Source organism: Apteryx rowi, unplaced genomic scaffold (assembly GCF_003343035.1).
Source record: "Apteryx rowi isolate R43461 unplaced genomic scaffold, aptRow1 scaffold_433, whole genome shotgun sequence".
Classification (NCBI taxonomy): Eukaryota; Metazoa; Chordata; class Aves; order Apterygiformes; family Apterygidae; genus Apteryx; species Apteryx rowi.
Genome location: NW_020450687.1, coordinates 230,246 through 250,137, shown reverse-complemented (window position 1 = coordinate 250,137; position 19,892 = coordinate 230,246). Strand labels below are relative to the sequence as shown.

At 41.1% G+C, this 19,892-nt stretch overlaps 1 protein-coding gene across 7 annotated transcripts in view; it reads left to right on the top strand.

Annotated features, from left to right (window-relative positions):
* Positions 1 to 19,892, top strand: part of DOT1L (DOT1 like histone lysine methyltransferase) — a 73,841-nt gene that overhangs the window by 30,491 nt on the left and 23,458 nt on the right. For all 7 annotated transcript variants that reach the window (XM_026076495.1, XM_026076498.1, XM_026076496.1 and 4 more), the window contains 9 exons: positions 4,886 to 4,941; positions 7,596 to 7,675; positions 9,106 to 9,174; positions 12,031 to 12,137; positions 13,128 to 13,169; positions 14,530 to 14,613; positions 15,339 to 15,573; positions 16,021 to 16,134; positions 16,979 to 17,070. In XM_026076495.1, the coding sequence (XP_025932280.1) occupies positions 4,886 to 4,941; positions 7,596 to 7,675; positions 9,106 to 9,174; positions 12,031 to 12,137; positions 13,128 to 13,169; positions 14,530 to 14,613; positions 15,339 to 15,573; positions 16,021 to 16,134; positions 16,979 to 17,070 (879 nt within the window). The remainder of the gene's footprint in view (positions 1 to 4,885; positions 4,942 to 7,595; positions 7,676 to 9,105; positions 9,175 to 12,030; positions 12,138 to 13,127; positions 13,170 to 14,529; positions 14,614 to 15,338; positions 15,574 to 16,020; positions 16,135 to 16,978; positions 17,071 to 19,892) is intronic.

The window sequence follows — 19,892 nt, the reverse complement described above, 5'->3', positions numbered from 1 at the left end:
GGCGACGCCTGATTGCACTTATCGGCTCTGCAAACATCAGTTGGAGTTTGAGACTTGAGGCTTCTTTTCCTTGTCCTTGTGCTATTGTTCTTTAGCTTCAGTTGCTCCTCTGCTCCCCTCATATCTCATTGCTGCTCGGTTAGGAGCAATCATACTCTTTGCTAGTCTTCTCTGTATTTGGAAGGAATGTTATGCTTCCGGAGGTTTTTTCATCGGCAGTAGCTGCTTCAGCTTTTTGGGCTGGAATATTCCACTTCAAACCCATCTCATTTTGTTTCAGCTTCTCTTATATCCTAGTTTCTTTTGCTGTGGAACTGGAAAGTTTGCAAGATTAGCTTCATGTCAGGCTTTTCAAGAAACCTGTTGTCTGCAGGAAACTGGAGATTTTTAAGGTTGTTGGGCCTAGGTAATTAGAGAGGTTCTCTTGGGGGATTTCCGCACATGCGCAGTCACCAAATTAAAACAGGATTGCAATTAAGAGACAGATGGGTTTTCATGGTTTCTAAATATCTAAATATCCTCATGTGGATCCAAAATCAGAACCATCCCCAGGTGTCTAGGGTGTAACGCTGAGATTGCCCTGTAGAAGAAAGTGCCTAAGTGCTCTTCCCAGCGTACTCTTGAAATAAGTTTCTACTGGGTCCTCAATGCCTACTACCTGTTGTACTGTTTTGCTAAGGGGAAAATATTCTCCCCAGTCATAGGTTAGAGTTGCTCTGTGCAAGCAAAGTTGGCGGTAGCTGCAGTCGCACAGTGGACTTGTCATTCTGCTGAAGACGAGGGCTTTTTTTGTTTATTTGCTCTGGGTTATTATAAGGGGAAGCTTTCCTCTGCTCCTTAAGAGCTTGTTTGAGCAAGGAAATCATCTACAAGTCTGCAAAATAAATGTAGGAAAACACAAATCGGCGTTGCTAACGGCTGGGATTTGGGCTGGATTGACGCCTCTAATGCCACGTAGTGTCTATTCCAAGGAAACCCCAATAGCTTCTAATAGGGAGGATTCTCTGTGCTTCAGCCCCGGGAATTAGAGGTAATATTTGTGCGTAGCTGAGCGGGAGCCTGGCATCCGTAAGCTTGCCGGCTTCTCCCTGGCTGGGGTTTGGGGCGCTTGTTTTCGCAGAAATCTCACTTCTGAATAAAAGCAGAGCGAGTTGTGTAGGAGTAGCACCGTCTTTTACTGTCTGATATCAGTTGCTGGGCTGTGATTTGTGGGGCTATAACTGACATCACCTGTACTTAAAAACTCCCATCGCTTACCAGTACACTCCAGCTAAGGAATGGGCAAGATATCTGTTTGTCCCAGATATTTTTGAATGCCCTATTTCAGCGGGAAACTTGATGTTTTGGTATTTGAAAAGCCCTCCAAACGTCCCCTGTGGCTTTGAAATGATGCCATGTTTTGGAGGTTTGGATTCGTGCCTCCAGTTATTTTTGAAAAGAACAGGAACCTAAAAATAACCATGTGTACTTTTCCAGGCAGAATTGACTGTTTTTTTTTTTTTTTTTTTGTGAGCCAAGTGTTTGCACGGAGGCTGCTGGAATGAAGTGTTCTGCGTGTGAATTTATGGCTTTGTGCAGCCGGTCAAACGGAGCGTTACCGCAGGGACTGCTGGCGTGGATCTGGGGGGAGAACGAAGTCCTCTCCCAGGGAAAAGGGCACTTGACCTTCAGAAACCGTTGCTCTGCAGCGTAACGAATATAAGCCTGCTATAGCGCCTCTCTTGTTGCTTCCCAGTGGCTGCAACCTGCCAGTTTGCTTTGGAGTTAGAGGAATCGGATACCGTTGAGTGTATTTCTGCAGTCTCTGAGCAAATTTGTCCAGCTGAAAAACCCGAAGAAAAACCTGTTTTTTGCTTCTAAATTTAGAAACAATGGAGGCTGGCAGCTCTCCGAAGCGGATTTCAGGGAGCTAATTATCCTTTTAGATAAAGCCCGTCTCCTGCATTGTCTAATCAGATGAAAATATCTGCATTACAGATGGTCCCTTCCATTCATTATTCACTAAGGAGATTAAGTTTCTCGGAGGGAGAGAGAGAACATGATGGGGGTGGGGACACTGATTGGAAGAGATTGAGCGCATCCCCGTTGCCGTTATTGCCATTTCACACCGACGTGCCGCGGTTTCCCTACGTGACCTTAACGTATAGCGTTCTTTTACTGGCTTGCTTAGCACAGCACTTGGTCAGGAGCGTGCTGTTAACTTGCATTTCCTTACCGGTTCTTGTTGCAGTCTCCAAAATTACCGCAAACCGGAGTTGACTGGGATTTTCGTTTGGGCTTTTGTACTGCTGGGAGATGCTGGCTCTCGCATCCCCTTTGCGGTTGATAGGAAAGGGCTTGCTTTCCCCCTTTGAGGAAGCAGTGATCAATAAATGAAGGCTTACGTATGGCATATGTAAAGAAACTAATTGTCGGGAATAGTCCGTCAGTTAGCTCTTGCGCTGTTTTGAGCATAGCAGCCAGCTGATCTAGGAATCACTGTCTTGCTTCCAGAGGGGAAAAAATAACCAGTTTTCTCCCAGCCACGCTTGACCATCTGGTTATTTCCGAGTTCCAGTATTTTTTCCTGGTGAGATTTTTCCCTCAAGTATTGGCTACATTTGAGCTAGGGTAGCATTACATTATAGAAATAGCAGTGTTTGAACAGGGCTGTGGTTCATTTGAATTGTAACACGGCTATATCTTACTAAAGTAGTCAGGAAAAATGTGTTCAGCCTGCGTGTGTGTGATATCAGGTTAAAGCATGGTGTTTTTGGTTGTACCTCTTCTCCTAAACACGTGGGCAAAAGACAAATATATAGTATGACTGGGTCCAAATAAGTTTCACAACCACTTATGTTAGATCTCAAGGCCTTTATAAAGGCTTAATATTTCAAAATAGTTTCATGTCGCTCTGGTTCTTTGTTCTCCTCCAGACTGTGGCTTTACAGTTGCACTTCATTACTCCTGAAGTGGTTTTCTTTCTCCTGTTACTGTATGAAAACTTCCTACAGTCATTAGAAGTCGACTGTGTGGCATGGAGGACAGCAATACAGAAGCTGACTTGTGCATATTGCTGTAAAATAAATATAGTTAACTTGCATGTGGGTTTTCTTCTACCGTCTCTTGGTTACTCGACCAAGAAACTGGTTACTACGAGAGCACATAAGTCTTTGAGGCAAGATTATGCTTTAAAAATAATACAGAGAAAATAGACATTCGCAAAGAGGGCATATGGTGCCCCAGAAGTAATGTTTAAGTATAGTAGATGAGAAAAATATGCAAAACTTTTCTGATATTACAGTGGGTTTCTGCTTTAGCTTTTGAATGTACATAGTATTTCTTGGTTAGGTTGGATCTTCTCTCTCAGTTCAATCTCCAACATGTACTTTATTTTTACTGTAGTAGAGATGGGAAAAGGTACATGTCGCCCCCTTGCCTCCCAAAAAAGCACGTGTGATAATACAGGTAGTCATTCTATTTAAAACCTTATTTCAGTGTAGCTGTTAGGTGGAGCAGATAATTCTGATTGATGTTAGACTTATCCTGACGAGTTGTTTTTGTCTTGTACGGTTTCTAACGCTTAAGGCTCTTTGCAGGGCTCTTGATCTGTCCCTTGCCTAAGAATCCTTGATGTTCGTTTCTCCTGGCCCTCCTCTTCCTCCGGTGAAGCAGACCGACTCCTGTCAGCCACTGTGGCTTTTTCCTTCGCAGTGGCAGGCAGATTTACCCCCCTTTGCCATCCTTTCTGTGGCTCTGAGTGAAGTCAGGCTACTCTGCTGGGAAAGGAAAGCAGTGTTAGAAGACATCAGGCTCCAGAACTGAGACAGATATCCCTGCCGAGCCAGCGCGGTTTAGAGGAGCCTGAGCGAATCTGCATTGCAGTGCAGGCACTGCTGTTCGAGTTGTCACCAAGCTAGAATAAGTACTGGCATTGGAAGTGTTCACTTCTTCCAACAGAAAGAGGAATATCTGCAGGAAGAAAACGGATGCTAAGCACTCGCTATTGTTGCTTTGATGTTCCTGGGGTTGTGATACAAATCATCTTACTCGTTCCTCCTTCAAACTGTGTTAGTCATTAATTACGTAGTTGCACATTATTTTCTTTCTCCTCCCCCTCTTCTCCCCCTCCAAGCCTCCTTCTGCCTTACTTGTGACACAGCAAAATAGCATGTCCCCTGAGGTCCCTCCCTCATTCCTGAAGCACAGCTGAAGAAACTGTTGATCTGCAGAAAAACTTCATTTAACCTGTGACATGGCATGTTCTCATCGGCGAGTTATTCAATAAGTCACTGAAGTCGTCAGTACAGTCCTTTTCAAATAAGGCCTTGATATGTTCCAACTTGAAAGTGTTAGAAGCATTCAAGATTCATGCCAAGCGCCAGTGAAAAATAAGATGCCGGTTGAAAGCAAGCTAGGCCGTGGGCTTTACCGGCATTGGGCAGCATCTCTTTGCTTCGATTCCCCCCGCAAGAAGGAGAAGATAGGATCTCGTTTGTCAGCGGGGATCTGAGGAGGCATCTGTTGAATGTTTATGATACGGATTCTGCAGTGCAGAGGGCTTTTAGCCTTATTTGCTATATGTCTATATTGAGTATAGCATTTGTAAGGCGCTGGTTACACCCTGAAAGACCCATTTCTCCCATGACAGAAGAATAGCTGAGGGGTGGGAACAGAAAGAGGGAGGCCTTCCGGGACCAAAAAACTGGCTGCTGAACTGTGGGTGTTTTGTCTCTTGGGTATTTCCTAAAGACTTCATGTGGCCTCATTTATAGTAATATCACTGAGTTGTTAAAGCATGTTTGGCCTTCTCCAGGCGAGAAGAGATATGCAGTGGAAAGGAACAATGTTAACTCTTGTGTGTTTTGTGTGTGGTTTTTGTTTTGTCTTTTGTTCTTTTTTTAAGCTGGAAAGAGGTGACTTCCTCTCGGAAGAATGGAGAGAGAGAATTGCAAACACAAGGTACAGTACAGCAGTTGAATGCTGCTTTATGAACTGAATATTTGGGAGTTTGTATAATGGAAATTGGGAGGCTGGCCAGCTTTCTGTATAGAATTTCCATAGCAAATAGCCAAAAGCCTATCTGCCAACTTTTATACTGGCTTCTTCAGATCCAGTTTTCTGACTGACTGGAAGAATAGGTTTAAATGCATGTTCCTTGATACTACGCAGAAGGGTGTATCTGGTTATAGAGAGATTAGACCCCTATTTTGTATATCCTTATAATTAATGTCAGTAATTCTGGCAAAATACTAGTTACCTAGCATACAGCTAGGCTCACTTTCCACTAAAAAAAAAAAAAGAAAGAAAGAAAAAGTGAGGCTATGCCATATTAAATTGGGAATTTGGTTAAACTGTTTTTGAATGCTTATATCTGTGCAGATCTGTATGGAGGGTTAGAGCCCTTTTTGACAGTAGTAAAAAGGGAATAAAGTTGTTAAAGAATTAAAATATTCCTCTATATTTTCAAAGGCTTTGCAGTCTTTCAGCCTTAAGCCTACAGAAAGAAGTCCTATGGGTATATGACCTTCTAGGGCCACCCTGTTACGTGGGGGAGTGGAAGGCAGGTGTCAAAAAGAAAGACTTTTGAAAGTCTTCAGGGCTGTGGCAATTCAGGGATTGCTTCCAGGATGGTGTTTAAGAGCTCTCCATCAAGAAGGTGTCTGCCAGGCCGATGACTTTTGCATTATGTAGACTTCTGGAGCTGCCTTTTAGTTTGTGGACAGACTTGTCCCAGGCCTGCAGTGCAACAGCGGGGTTTTGCTTTGTTGCTTGCTGTTCCAGACGCACGCTCCTCCGCTGCCTGTGCGGCTTTGATACCTTAGGAAGAAATTTTGATTTTTCTTTTCTAGATGGAGTGCATCTAACTGCATAGGGAAATGCTGGTAGATGTTTGTTTTGCATGGTGTGCAGCTAACTGTCTTCACACTGATCCTTGCTCTCTGCTACAGAAATTCATGAAGAAGTAGCTTTTTGTTCGCAAATGTTAGGCATTTGTGTTTGTTCCGTGTGTGCCAACTGTTCAGCATCTGCTCTTTTTAATGAGACTGCAGATTGCCTGATAAATTTACATTTGAGCCATCCGAACTTCTAGAGTAAGTTGAAGTGTCACCCTTCTAGCATAAATGGACCAAAAGCCAAACTCTGAAGGGAGTACATGCATTTTTACTAGTACACAGTCCTGCTCAAGTGAGTGCTGACATGTAGGCTTAATATTCCTCTTAACTGTACTTGAGGCTTAGCAATATGCACTGAAAAGCGGGATGAAATCGAGGAGGACGAGGGGCTCCTGTAGCTCTGTCATGTGCATACAAAATATTGTGCCAGAATGAGCGCTAAAGAATATTCCTGGCAAACTTGCTCTTTTTCCCTTCCTTTCCTGGATGTTTTCTAGTCACATTAATATGCTTGGCTGTTCTGCAAGGCCTCTTTTTTGGCACGCGGTAGGAAGGAGGAGGAAAGAACCCCTGCTAGCCTTACTTGCCAGACAGGGTTTCCCAAATTTCCAAGAGCAGGGCACAGCAAGAATAAGATTTTTTTTTTCTTTATTGGTGGATATGCATTTTTTTTTTCTTTTTAAACTGTGGTTTTAAATAGCTTTGGCTGCTACTCTTAAACTCGGTGTCCTTTTTGAGCGTGTTTTGTGTGTGGAGGCACTGGAAGGGGAGTTTGCAAGCAGACCTCTTGTCGAGAAATTGATTCTGTACATTGAAACCTTCTACCGGAAAGGCCTGCACAGCTGATGCATGCAGGATGCTTAATGGCTCCTAAAAGATGTTGAGGACTCCTACTGCAAACTGGTAGGAAATGGGGACCGAGGACAGTTAGCCACTCAAAGTAGGAACAGGCTTTCTGGTTCTTAAAAATAGACGACTTGTTTCTTTAATCCATAACGTGGAATCATTTGTGTGATTCTGCCTTTGTGCAGGTCTCTCTGTTTCTGTGTGACTGATATTTTGCAGGAGCAAAAACCTCTCATCGGATTTCATAACCCGGAAAGAAAGATGCAGCTCTTCCACTGTAGGTTAGGATAAAGTGCTGAGCTTAGGACAGGGATAACGCGTTGAGAGGTGTGAGCTGCCTCTTTACATTATGAAGGAATTTAAACTTGCAGAAAAAAGCTATGGTATTTTGCTGTGGTGTTTTTAAGCAAATGTGAAGAAGAAATTGGATGAAGTCTATATCTGTTATGTCGGAGTACCGTGTTTCACATGTGGCTCTACTACCATAAGTGTATTGGTGGTTGTTAGTGTTGATCTCGGTATGAGAGATGGTGAAAATATTTTAAACATTGTTTCTGTGTTGAAACTTGCTGATGTAATTAATAAGTTTATGGTGCAAAAGCCAGCAATATGATGAGAGGAATTGTCATAGGATGACAACTGTTTTGGGAATATCTGTGAAAGGTAAAGACAATTTACTGTCTTGTGAAACTGTAAGAGGAAGACTTGCTTGCTGGATGGAAGTAGCTGTATGATCAGGGACAAATAGCGTTTTTCTGTTTCATAATAGCGACTGTCACTTGCAGCAGGTTTTTTGAGGGATAGTTGTGTGTGCGCGTGTACTAAAATGCTGCTTGTCTGTCCCTGTTTATTAACTAGACCATTATCTTGCAGTGTTATTTTTGTGAATAACTTTGCCTTTGGTCCTGAGGTGGATCACCAACTGAAGGAGCGATTTGCGAACATGAAGGAAGGTAACAAATCGAACATAAAACTCTCTTCCGTTGGTTTCCTGCTTGCTGCAGGAGCCGGTGGCGGTAACGGTTTAGTTATAACCATCAAAAGCCAGGTTGGTGGGTTTCACTCTGTTCCTTCTGGACAAGTATCTGCACCGCAGTGGTTGCTTCTTGGACTTCTTGCTTCCCTTATTAAATATACTCCAATCCACCTGATCCTCCTTGTCTGGAGATAGCTCTGCATTTTCAGATTTTATGTGGGGCTTTGGGGGGTAGGAGGAACTACCACTCCTTTCCTGCCTGCTGTGGGAGCTGACAAAACTTCTGACTGTAAATTTGCAGAGTTTGGATCCTCTGAACACCAATGGTGGGGAGAGGGGGGTAGAGGATATATACAACTCTTTGAAACTCTGAGGCTTCTTGGCTGTATATGCAGGTGTTTGTAAATCCAGTTTCTGTAATTGCATGCTGAATTTAATTGTTGGAGTCTCCTGTTTAAAGTTGCCACATTTGGAATTGGGTAGTAACTGATAAGTGTTAAAATGTGGACACTGTTGCTGGCTACGTCTCGGGTACCTCCCGAGAAGATGCATCACGGATATTAGTGACTGGAATGTCCTGTAATGCCACAGTGGCCCTTAAGTTACCTGAGATACTCTTGGTGTCTTGGTTTCTTTCCGCTTAACCGCTTGGACAATTAACGATTTTATTTGGGTATGGCAGAAGTTACAAAAATAAGTATTTTTTTTCTTGAAAAGAAAGTGTGCGGAATGAACCAAAGAGGCGACTTCAATATAGCAGCTTTGTGCTGAAGTAAATAGTGCAACTTTTGGGCTCTGATGCAAACCAGAAGACCCCAAACCTTCATCTGTCTTCTCTGATTTTACCATTTGATCTTTTTGATTTTTCTTTAGTAGTGACGTGAGAGCAGTGGAAAGATATGGCAAGTTCAAGAGCTCTTTATAAAACCGAGACACCTGAGGTCTCTCCCCAGTTCTGTTTCATAATTTGCTCAGGCTCTGTGCCTTTGATTAAATGACCATAAATAGCTGTAAAATGGAGATTAACATCCTTTTTTTAAATAAAAGGACTTTGGGGGCTTGTGTATAAAAGACCCTAACTAGGAATGAGATAGCGGTGCTCCTAATTAAATTTTCTGTAGATTGCCACAGAGAATTAATATGCTCCTTTTTCTGAAGTGTTTTTAAGATCTGTCATTTTTAAGTGGTCCTTGATGTACTGCCTCATTGCTAGCTACCGGGACTAATATATTCACTTTCCTGGATGCTGCCAGAATTAGCTTTGTGATAATTTTTTTTCTGGTAATGGTATAAAAGTGATAGTCTTATTTGGGCTGCTCTTTAGGGCCGTGTAATGAGTTATAGTTAATAACCAATCTTTTCTAGAAGAAACAGCGTTAACTGACTTTGCAATTTTTCTTTTTCCAGGTGGGAGAATTGTGTCCTCAAAACCTTTTGCACCTCTGAATTTTAGAATAAACAGTCGAAACTTGAGCGGTATGATTGCCCTTTTTCCTTATTTATTGCTATTACACTGTGTTCATTATCTGACCCTTTCTACAGTGAGGCTTTTTGCTGCTCTTTTAAGAACTCTATAAGTATATAGAAAAATGCTGTTGTATTATAGCACACATGCCAAAGGCACAGGTGTCCTTAACAAATAAATCAACCAGAAGAGATGGACACTTCTTTCATGGGATTCATCCTGCTATGTTTAGATGTCTATAGCGCAGATGTTTCCCTAGCTTCCTATGCCTGCGTATGTTTTATAGTTGGAGAGAAATAAGGTGGTTTCTAGCGCATGATTCATTATTGACTCCAAAGGGAGTTGCAGTGACTAGCTTGCACATAGCCTTCTTATATCATAGCTGTCTAAATTTGGACAGGTAAATCCCACCAGTCACGATTTGTAAGGCTTAGAAGCTGAAGTGTACGTCTTTGAATGCCTTATCTTCTCTACCATAAACTGATCAAACAGGCCCATCCCATAAACGCCCGGTAGCAATATCTGCTTTGTTGCCCACAATTTTTTGTTTTCCCTTCTGAACTGAGCAGGCTTCGTATTTGCCGGCGTTACCCTTTGCAGGTCGGTGAACTGCAGCCTGAGGTTACGAGAATGCTCGTACCCCCGTGGTGGTGGTTTTGCTTTGGACCTTTTTCACTTCTTACTGCTGAAAGCTTTGCAAGCAGTAGGAAGATCCAGGCCCGGGATTACGTGCATTTCTGTGTCCAATGCAAAACCCTCCCTAAACTTAAAAAAAAAAACAAAAACAAAAAAAACAACCCCACCTTATTCCCCTCCTTCTGCAAACATGGCAAGTGGCACCAAGTTACAAATCTCAGTCTCTGTATTCCTTTTTTTGGCCTGCCATTTATGGAAGCTCCTTTTCAAGAATAGTAATTTGAAGACTGTCATTAAGGCATTTCACTGAAATAGTGCCTTTGTGGCTTATTTTTGCTAAACTTGAATTGTTGTGAATGCCCCTTGCACCAAACGCCCCAAACCGTCAGATTCTTGCGTGTTTGTGATACTGTTTTCTGTGGTGTCTGGTTGTTTGGAACCTTATTAACCTTATTAACCATTTTGACCCTGGCTTGCTGATCCTTTTTGGATATGGACTTAAAAGACAGGGGTGTATTACTGGCAATCCTCAAACCTCCGGAGAGCAGACATCAGTCTGTCACTTTTTAATAAGAGACCTGCCTACATACATAATTTCTCGGCTTCTCAAGCGTTTTCTTTCCAGGCTTTTCACTATCTTGTTCTCTCTCTCTTTGCTAGGTTTGGGATACTGCAGTTTTTAAATAAGTGGTGGGGAGGCAAAGTAGGCAACGTACTACTACTTTTTCCTAGTAAAAGGCCTGGTTTTGACTATCCGTTGAGCCATTTTTTTATCCTGTTTCAGCCTTCACCCTAGTACGCTTTCAGTGGGAATAATTTTCTAGAATGCCACCTGATACTTAATGCTTAATGTGAATGATGACATTAAAATTATGTAGAGAAAGCTAATTAAGGTTTGGCCTTAATTTTTGCTTAGCGAAAGAATAGATAATCGCTTCCCCTAATAGGTAACTCTTACAGTAATTCCGGAAAGAGGTCTTCAAAAGATACTACCTTTGTATACTACAAATAATGGGGAGAAATTGTGGAAATCTAGTTTTAGGTTTTAATCTCATTCTCCAACCATACTGTACATGGGAAATACCAATATCAAGTAAACATTCATGTGATATTCTAGACTGGGACTTGTTCCAGGCTTAATAGCTTGTTCTAAATGACACTTTTAAGGAAGTGTCATCTGCTTAGAGCTTGTGGCATAAAACGTGGCGTATCCTTGACGTACAGGGGAGGTGATTTGTTCACTTCGCTGCTCTAGCTTTACGCTGCTGCCTTGCCAAGTTTTTCGTAACGCCTTTATTCAGCTTTTTTTTTTTTTTTTTTTTTTTTTTTTTTTGTACCCAAGTGTGACTTGGCTGATGCGGCCTGCTGTCTGTTAGTTGTTCTGTTCTAAAGTACGAACAGTTAAATAATTGAAAAAAAATATAATAGAAAGGATAAAACTTTAAGAAGGAGGAAATTTTTTTTTCTCAGTGCCATTTTTGTCCTTAGTAATTCCTTCTGGAAAAAGAAATGGAAATGTGGGAAGAGTTGGGACAGACCAAAACAAGTATTAGAATGTGGGTAAAATGGTGATTGCAGTTGCTGAATCCTAAATGTTACTTTCTGACTCTTCTGGGTAATTTTCTCTTTAATTAGAAATGTGCCATGATATTTCCTCTACAGTCATGCCACTTACTTAGTGCTCAGTGGTTATGGAAATACTTGGACACATCCTATACCTATTAGTTCTGGGGAACAAAACAAATATAGGCAAGAAAACAAATATAAAACATTTGTCCTCAATCCAAATATAGCGCAGTTATAGTTTACATGGGTTGGCTCTGTCCATATTCTGTAACTGGTCCTATCTAATTAAATCCTGCCTGTCACTACAGATGTGTTGTCACGGAGTTCCTTGTACAAGTTATTTCTGAGGCATAGGAAAGTTCTGTTCTATTCAAAGTTTGCCCTAAGTCATAACTTTACTTTACGATGGTTGACTGTGAAGACGTAAAAGGTAGATCTTCAAAATGCATTTCCCAGGTTTTCTCTATGGTGCATATGGCAAGGGAATAAGAAATGCTTTTTAAACTTGCTGCTATACTTTCTTCCAGGTCATTGCTATCTGTATGCAAAGTTCATCTTTTTGTTGGGAACCTGCTTTAATACTGCACGGCTGGATTCAGCTCAGTAGTACCGAGTGGAAAACTGGTGTGAGCTTTTAATTCCCTAACTCAACTTTCTTCCTTTAGATATTGGCACTATAATGAGAGTTGTGGAGCTATCACCACTGAAAGGGTCTGTGTCATGGACCGGGAAACCAGTTTCTTACTACCTGCATACTATTGACCGAACCATAGTGAGTATGCAAGATAGGCCAGGAGATCTCTGGCTGCTTTACCTACTTCGGAATCAACATGCAAACTTCATACCCTTGGTCTTGAGAGTTGTTTTTATACTGTTCTTGCATGTTTACAGACCTGTAACACACCTTACTGGGATGGGTGCACTTCACCAGTTATCAGCTCCGTCTAACTAAACATGCAAAAAACGGTGTGTGGTTTAGCCTTTGGCTACTTCAGAGCAGCGTGTTGCACAAACAGATGAATTATGCACAGTACTATGGTAGTCTCTAAATTAGTTGAAGATGCATAGATTTACGAATATAATTCCTTTTCATATTCCGGTGTAACAACTGTGTATAGTACTCTTCCTTTTTACATTGAGTAAAGATTCTGTGTTTTTAATTCTTTAATTTGCTTTGGGATATACAGAGCACTTCTTTTCATGATATGCAAGCAGTAATTCTCAAACTTAATTGAAACTGCAGTTGCAAAGCTTAGTAACAATGCTGATGTGTTCACTGCTTTTTCTTTTTTTTTAAAAAAAGTAAACTTTTGTGGCGAAATACTTTATTTCCACAGTATCTGAGGTTTTTTTGCAGTGTGATGGTAAGACTACTTTTCTAAGCCTGCTTTAGTCTAATAATGTTGTTGTTAAAGAACGTCTAGAGTGCAGACAAATATTTTAGTGGCGTATAAGAATGAAGTAGCCTCACTGAAAATAACCTTCTGTTGAGTGGAGATATATTACACAAAGCTTTAAAACAAGGATAGGCTGTACGGAAGATGATAAACCTTGTTGAGGCTTGGATTATGTCCTGCTATACATCATTAGAGTCTATGACTTTAAAAAGAATGAATGGAAATGCCTTCTTGATGTAGCTTATCAGAGGAAAAAAAATGGTCAGAATTTCTGCAGTTCTGCGTTTGTTCTAAAAGAATATTTTGTTCTTATGTGTTCTTCTGTTCTGACTTACAAAATGACTATCTTATCTTTCCCTTTTCAGCTTGAAAACTATTTTTCTAGTCTCAAAAATCCAAAACTCAGGGTAAGTTTCAGTCAGTTTTCTTTAGAAAACTCAAAGTAATGGAGCAGCTATTATGAGGACTTTGTTAAAGATCTTCAGAATTGCCAGAAAGAAAAAAAACTTTTTGATGACTAAGGAATGTGCATAGAACTTAGTGAAGCATCGTAAGCCATCAAGCGCTACTGCAGTCATGTTCAAGAGTTTTATAATTGAGAATTAACGGGGCAGCCTCAAGGTGTTTTCTCCCTTGCATTGGAGAGCTATAAAGAGCTATTCATTCACTAAAGAACTGAAGTTTAAGAAATAAATAGTAAAGTAAGTCTGTCCCAGTGTTTGGCTGCATCAAAATGAAGCTGAAGAACCCTCTGAGCCGTTACTTTTGGGGCATGTTATTTAAGACACAAAATGCAGTGCTACCACATGTGGAATTCAAATGCCAGAGGTTTTCTGAGACTATGCTGGGCTGTATTGGTCTGAAGTGACCTACGGGGCTGGCATTCCCAGGGAGGGGAATGACGTGAGGCTACTTAAACTTCAGGAGAACATTAGTCTTCAGGCTGACTTCCTAAGTAGGAGTTGAAAACAGACTAATGGTAGCTGTGGGACTGGGTGTTTCAGACTGCTGAATTCAAACTCGGAAGAAGACAGACTTCTGAGAGTCAAAGTAAAAATGCAGGGTGGTGCCGTGTGTCTTTGAACTACCCTGCTTTTAATGGTGAGGCTGTTTAAGCAAACTGCCAACCAGACTGCATAAACGGCAGATTTAAATTGAAAGGATATTGGCGTTGTCAGAATTGTTTTATGCAGATTAAACCTCACCTGGTACAAGGTGCAAGAAAGGCTTTTTGTGAGTTCTCTGAAAATCTCTGTCCTTAGTGGCTAGTTGAAAGTAAACCTTAAAAGCCGCTTTGTGTTGTTAGGCTTGTGTGTAGACTTGGCTACAATTGGATTTGTTTTGTTGAATGGCTTTGACGTTTCAAGTCATAGAAGGTTTTTGTAATGACATAACAACACGTGGAAGGTTGAAGGTATAGCTAAAGCCTTAAATATAGATAAAGCTATACCTTTTATATATAACACCAGTGTGACATGGAGGGGAAGAAGTTGTGGCCTGCTCTCCTTTCCCTTGAGGCTGCACGTTTGAAGCTCTTTATAGTAGATATGGCAGCACAATAGGGTAACTTGCACTTTCCTTCCTTTTCCTGCTCAGTGTTGCCTGGGGCAGGGTAAGTTGGTTTTTCCCTGGCTGGTAACAAAGGATGTTTTCCTTTTTTAATTAGTCTTTATATGATAACAGCCTAGAAGAATAAGCTGGGAAAGATAAGGGTCTGTATTAGAAATGTAACAGCAAGTTATAAAGTCTTCTCAAATGTTTGTTCAGGAGGAACAAGAGGCAGCTAGACGTCGTCAACAAAGAGAAAATAAGAGCAACACAACTACTCCAACGAAGGTTCAAGAAAACAAGGTGAACTTCTTGTATCTTCATACAGTAAATGCTTTCTGTTTAGCTATGCCTGGACTTGTAATCTGTGCCAGTAAAAGCCTGATTATATGGGAAAACTGCGTTCTGAATATATAAACTGCTATAGACTTGCTGTGGGGAAAAAATGTGATGTAATAACTTCGTAAGAACTGCCCTTGAGAATTGCAGCAATAGTTCTGGGGAAAAAAATTACTGCATGATGAATAGAGCAGGTGGTTTTCTACCCTCATTTGCCTTCCATACTGACTTGCAGAGTTTTTTCTAAGCTGTAGCCTGTTGAATGGAGTTTCGGGTGTGTTGAATTGCTGTTGCAAAGACTCATTTCCTTTCCCATTCAATTGCATAATGTTCTTAGAAATATAGTGAGTGTTCCTGTGCAAAAATATTAAGGACTTGATGTACTTTGACTCTTTAGTGAAATGCAATAGGTGAAAATACTCAATACAAGTTGAATAATCAGCTTTTCTGAGACAAGTTACAGATTTTCTTCTCCATAACGAGTAGACCCGGAAGAGAATGGCACAACTTCTTGGGTGTCAGGGACAGCTCTAATCTCAAGGAAATCTGTCTAGCTGGCAAGTTACTTAGAGTGCATCAACTTTCTTCCAAAAAATTATTAAATGAAGTTATTTATGCTTGCTTAAAAGGAAAACTGCATATGTAGGTATAAATGGCTAAATATTAAAGGGCTTTTAAAAATCTCTTAGGATTCTGGTGCTGAAGAAGAAAAGGCTGGGGCAAATTCTGTTAAAAAGCCATCTCCCTCCAAAGCGCGTAAGAAAAAGCTGAGTAAAAAAGGAAGGAAAATGGCAGGCAGGAAACGAGGACGTCCCAAGAAAATGAACACTGCAAATACAGAGCGCAAGACCAAGAAGAACCAAACTGCACTAGAACTTCTGCATGCTCAAACTGTGTCACAAACATCTTCATCCTCTCCTCAGGGTGAGTTAAGGCTGGCAGTAGAAGAAGCCTCACCTCTACCGAATGAGCTTAGATAAGTGTTGAGGGTCTGAGTGAGTGCTTTGAGGTCCTTCTTCTATTGCTACGTTTAGTTTGGTCTTCATATTGCAACTTCTCCCTTACTATCAAAGCAAAGCTGCTTTTGAAGTGGTGGTATGTCTCTATCTGAGATGATGGTGATTGAAGCTGTCCGTAGTTATTTGCCAGAAGCTGCAGCTGAGCTGTGGTTGAGACCTTGCTGCTGCTGCTGCTGTTCCTAAGGATAAATTGTAGATGTCCTTCCAAACACCATTTGTTGTAGTAGTTGATCTAGCCAGTTTACTGAATCTTACATTATAAGTAACATGCTTTCTAGTGGCGAAGCTACTGTGCACTTGCCAGAAATGCTGAATTTCATAAATCAGAAGTGTGATCTTTTTCTTGCTTTAGATGCATACAAGTCACCTCATAGTCCATATTACCAACTACCTCCTAAAGTGCAACGGCATTCATCTAACCAGCTACTGGTGACACCCACCCCACCTGCACTACAGAAGCTGCTAGGTAAGACTGAAGTTGTGTGTGTGTGTGTGTGTTTATGGGGACCTTTACTTTAAGCTTTCTAAACATACAGTAAATCAAAGGGCTATCAATAGACAGCCACGGTGGAAAGCTGTAGACTGAACAGGAGAGGGGGCACTTTACCCTGCTGCTTCCATTGGCATCACCAGCACGTCTCTTCTCTTGCTTGCTGCTGAAGTTGACATCTTGGTTTGCATTTGTTTTTGTTGTTTCAGCTCTAATTTGGCACAGAAGAAGGGGAGCTGGGTTTAACAAGAAGCCAAAATAGCTTTAAATGGAAATGGCTTGTCAGAAATAACTTTATTTTAAATGAAACCGTTCTCTTATTTTTAAATGATGCAATCTTGGCGAGCAAAACTTAATTTTTGCTGTAAAACCGAAGGCTAAGTCAAACAAAAATGAGGTGCTGTCTGAGTTTTGGAGGTCACAGAGGTGGTGTGGTTGGAAATGCAAGAGGTGGTTTAATGAAAAACTTGGGAATGTTTATTTTCAGGGGTGGAAAAAATACAGCTGTAAGATCTGCAATGGCGAAGGATATAAATTAAGATGGGATCAGTGTTAAGGCACAGTCCTTCAAAGGGTGGAAGGAATGGAAATGTGTGGTGGTGGGGGGGGAAGAAACGTATATTGAAGTACCTGTAATAAGTGGCTAATGGATCCAAGAGGTCAGCTTGCATTGGAACACAGTTTCAGCACCCTCTAAATTGATCTTTAGTGATTTGGTCTAACTTACAGCCCAAACAACAAAAAAGGAGCAAGGAGGGTTAAATGGGAGCATTGCGGTTTCTCTCATGCAAAATGTGTTATCTTTTTATGTATTTTGCAGACTCTTTTAAGATCCAGTACATGCAGTTCATGGCGTACATGAAAACTCCTCAGTATAAAGCAAGTCTGCAACAGTTACTGGAGCAGGAAAAGGTAGTGTTGTTTTATTTTTATTTTTTTTAACCATTTCTAAACAAAAGCTGCCAGACTACTCTACTAAATACCTTAGATGAAGGGGGAAAATACTGGAGGCTGTAATTGTGTACATCTTAACGACTGTGCTGCGCCAGACCAATTAAAGACTCTACCAGAGTAATGGTTAGTCTGAATGACTGCGCATGGGGATTTTGTTGCTGGGTCAGCCTGTCATGTTGTGTGCTTAAATTCCCACTCCGCGAACTGGGAAAGATGCATCTCTCCTCTTCTGTCTCAATATTCTGGCCCCCCTGCAGACCACCTGATAAGATTAATTCTGCAGTTCTATTTTGACATGCAACTGCATGCATATGCAGCAAGGTGTGTGGCTTGAACCCTTCCTTTTCTCCCAAACTTTTCATTTCCAAATGTTACAGGTGCAAGAGGTGGTCAACTTTTCCAGCAGTGTGTCCTGCTTAAATACATTCCTTCCCTCCTCTTCGAGGGGCTTCCCTACATGGAGGCATCCTGTGAGCTGCCAGTGGAACTGTGCTTAAATAATTAAATTGTGTTTAATCTAGCTAAAGATTGCAGCAGGTTTGAATGAGGTCTGCTTTAAATCCTTGGAGTTGAATTTTCTGGGTTTTGACACTTTACTCTTTTTATGGTGTAAGAAAGCCTAAATGATTTCTGAGTATTCTAGCATCAGGGTGGCTTGTTAAACTTGTAACAAATTGAAGAACAAGATGAAAAAGAGAGCTGTCCGTCATAGCTGACTTAAGGATGCTTCATTCAGTCTCTTAGTAGTGATAATATGTTAAGGCTACATTGGTGGGCAAAGTGTGAAGCTTTAAAAGGTGAGTTGAAATACGTGGAAAGGCAAAGAAAATACTTGAATTATGACGTGTGTGTGAGTTTTTTTGCTCTGTTGCTGTAGAGACTTCTCTCCAGCAGAGGGAGGAGATTTACTGCCTAAATACCTTTTCTTCTTGTATTGCCTTACCTCAATTAATGAATAATTCAATTGCTGTATAAATTAGTCCTGATGAGATAGCCTGCTTAGGTACTTAAGTAGAAGAACCTTTCCCCATAGAGCTCAACAGTAACGTTTAACGTCTTGGGAAGTCCACCTTTTGGTAGCCCTTGTTGAACATTTCTTTTGTTGTGCGGACTTTCTGAAAGTGTCAGCATAAAGCTGTTGCATTGTTTTATGGGATTTTCCATAACTGGAATTCTTTTTTTTTTCTACATGAGAAAGGCTGACTTGTGCCACCCCATTCCTTCCTGTGAATTGGTCTGATGCTGTTGTGATGTTAATGAAAACCTTTCTACTACGCTTGCTTTCATTTGTTTTCACAGTTGAATGGCACTTTGAATTTTGGGCCGTTTCCTTAAGCAGCATATTTTTCTGCATGTATGCATGTTATCAGAAAAATGAGATCATAAAGTTAACTTATCTCCTTGCCCAGGAACAGAATGAAAAACAATAGCGTGAAATTATTGTGCCGTACACTGGAAGTACGAGTTGGGAGTGTGGAAAAGCAATCACTTTGTGTTGGCATCTGACAGCTGTTGCATACTTAAAGACATTTAAAATGGGAAATTCTATGTGAAAAGATTATTTGATGGAGTGTTACGCTGAGAGCATGGCTAGTTAAACTTCATGAAAGCAGATGCAGAACTGCTCTGGCGGAGGTGCTGTTGTTGTTCTATTTAAGGACTCCCCCAACATGCTTTTTTTTTTTTTTTTTTTTTTTTTTTTTAAGTACAACAAAAATGTCTCTAATACGATTTTAAAATAAACAAGATGCTGTGAGCTGCTAGTTCACCGGAGTACCCTTAGAGGGAGCTGTCAGCTCCTCCACTGCTTATAAAGGCTGAATGAAATGCCCAATGTTGAAAGCATAACTGACTTTTTTTCAGCGTCACCTATGGCAGTCCCTTTAGCATTGCAGTGACTTGGCTGTTCGGCCAAATCGTTGGAGTGAGAGGCGGCTAGAGCTGTACACCAGGTCCAATGTGTTTCTCACGTGTGGAACTTGCCAGCGCTGCTGCTTCGCTTCGTGAATGCATGGCTTGGAAGGTCGAGGCGTCTTTCTCCCTTGTCCTCCACCTTCTCGGGAGTGAATGCTCCGTGTTTGCCAAATTCCTGTTTGGTTCCTGCAGAAGTTGTTTGGGGGGGAAACGTAATCTGCAAAGCTCTTTCTTCTCACTGCACTCATCTCGCAATTAGGAATGGAAAAAATGTGAGACTCCTCAGCTGGTCCTACCCTTGCCCTTTGCTGCTCACATAGTGCAAGACCCTGAAATGAGTAAGCCAATATCTAGTTAAGGAATGTTACAGGCAGGAAATGTTCCGTGAGTGGAAGGGTAGGGTGGCTCATTAAAGTAATTTTGGCATTAGAAACACAAATGGTTTGGCTTATTTATGACTTTCCTCCTGCCTCCCCCACAATGTATTTTCATTTACTGAGTGTCTTTTGTGAATATTGTGTAGGAAAACTCTGAATTGGGACTCTGGAGACTTAGAATCTATTCTCAGTTTAGTAACAGATTTCATACAGATGATCTTTTCCAGTTCTGTTTCTCCTCTGTAGGATGTGGTTATTACTATTTCTTTACAGATGTGCTAGGCGGATAAAAATGAATTTTTAAAAATGTCCTGATTAGATTTTACTGTATAGCAGAGAAATCTACTTAAAGGTTCTTTTCAGCTTAAGCAACTTCCCCACTAACAAATACAAGATGACAGAAGCCTGAGACAGAGGTGGATTAGTTCCCAGATCTCCTCTCTGAGCTCAGATTCACTTCCACCTGTGTACCAACTTGCCTTCTAAACT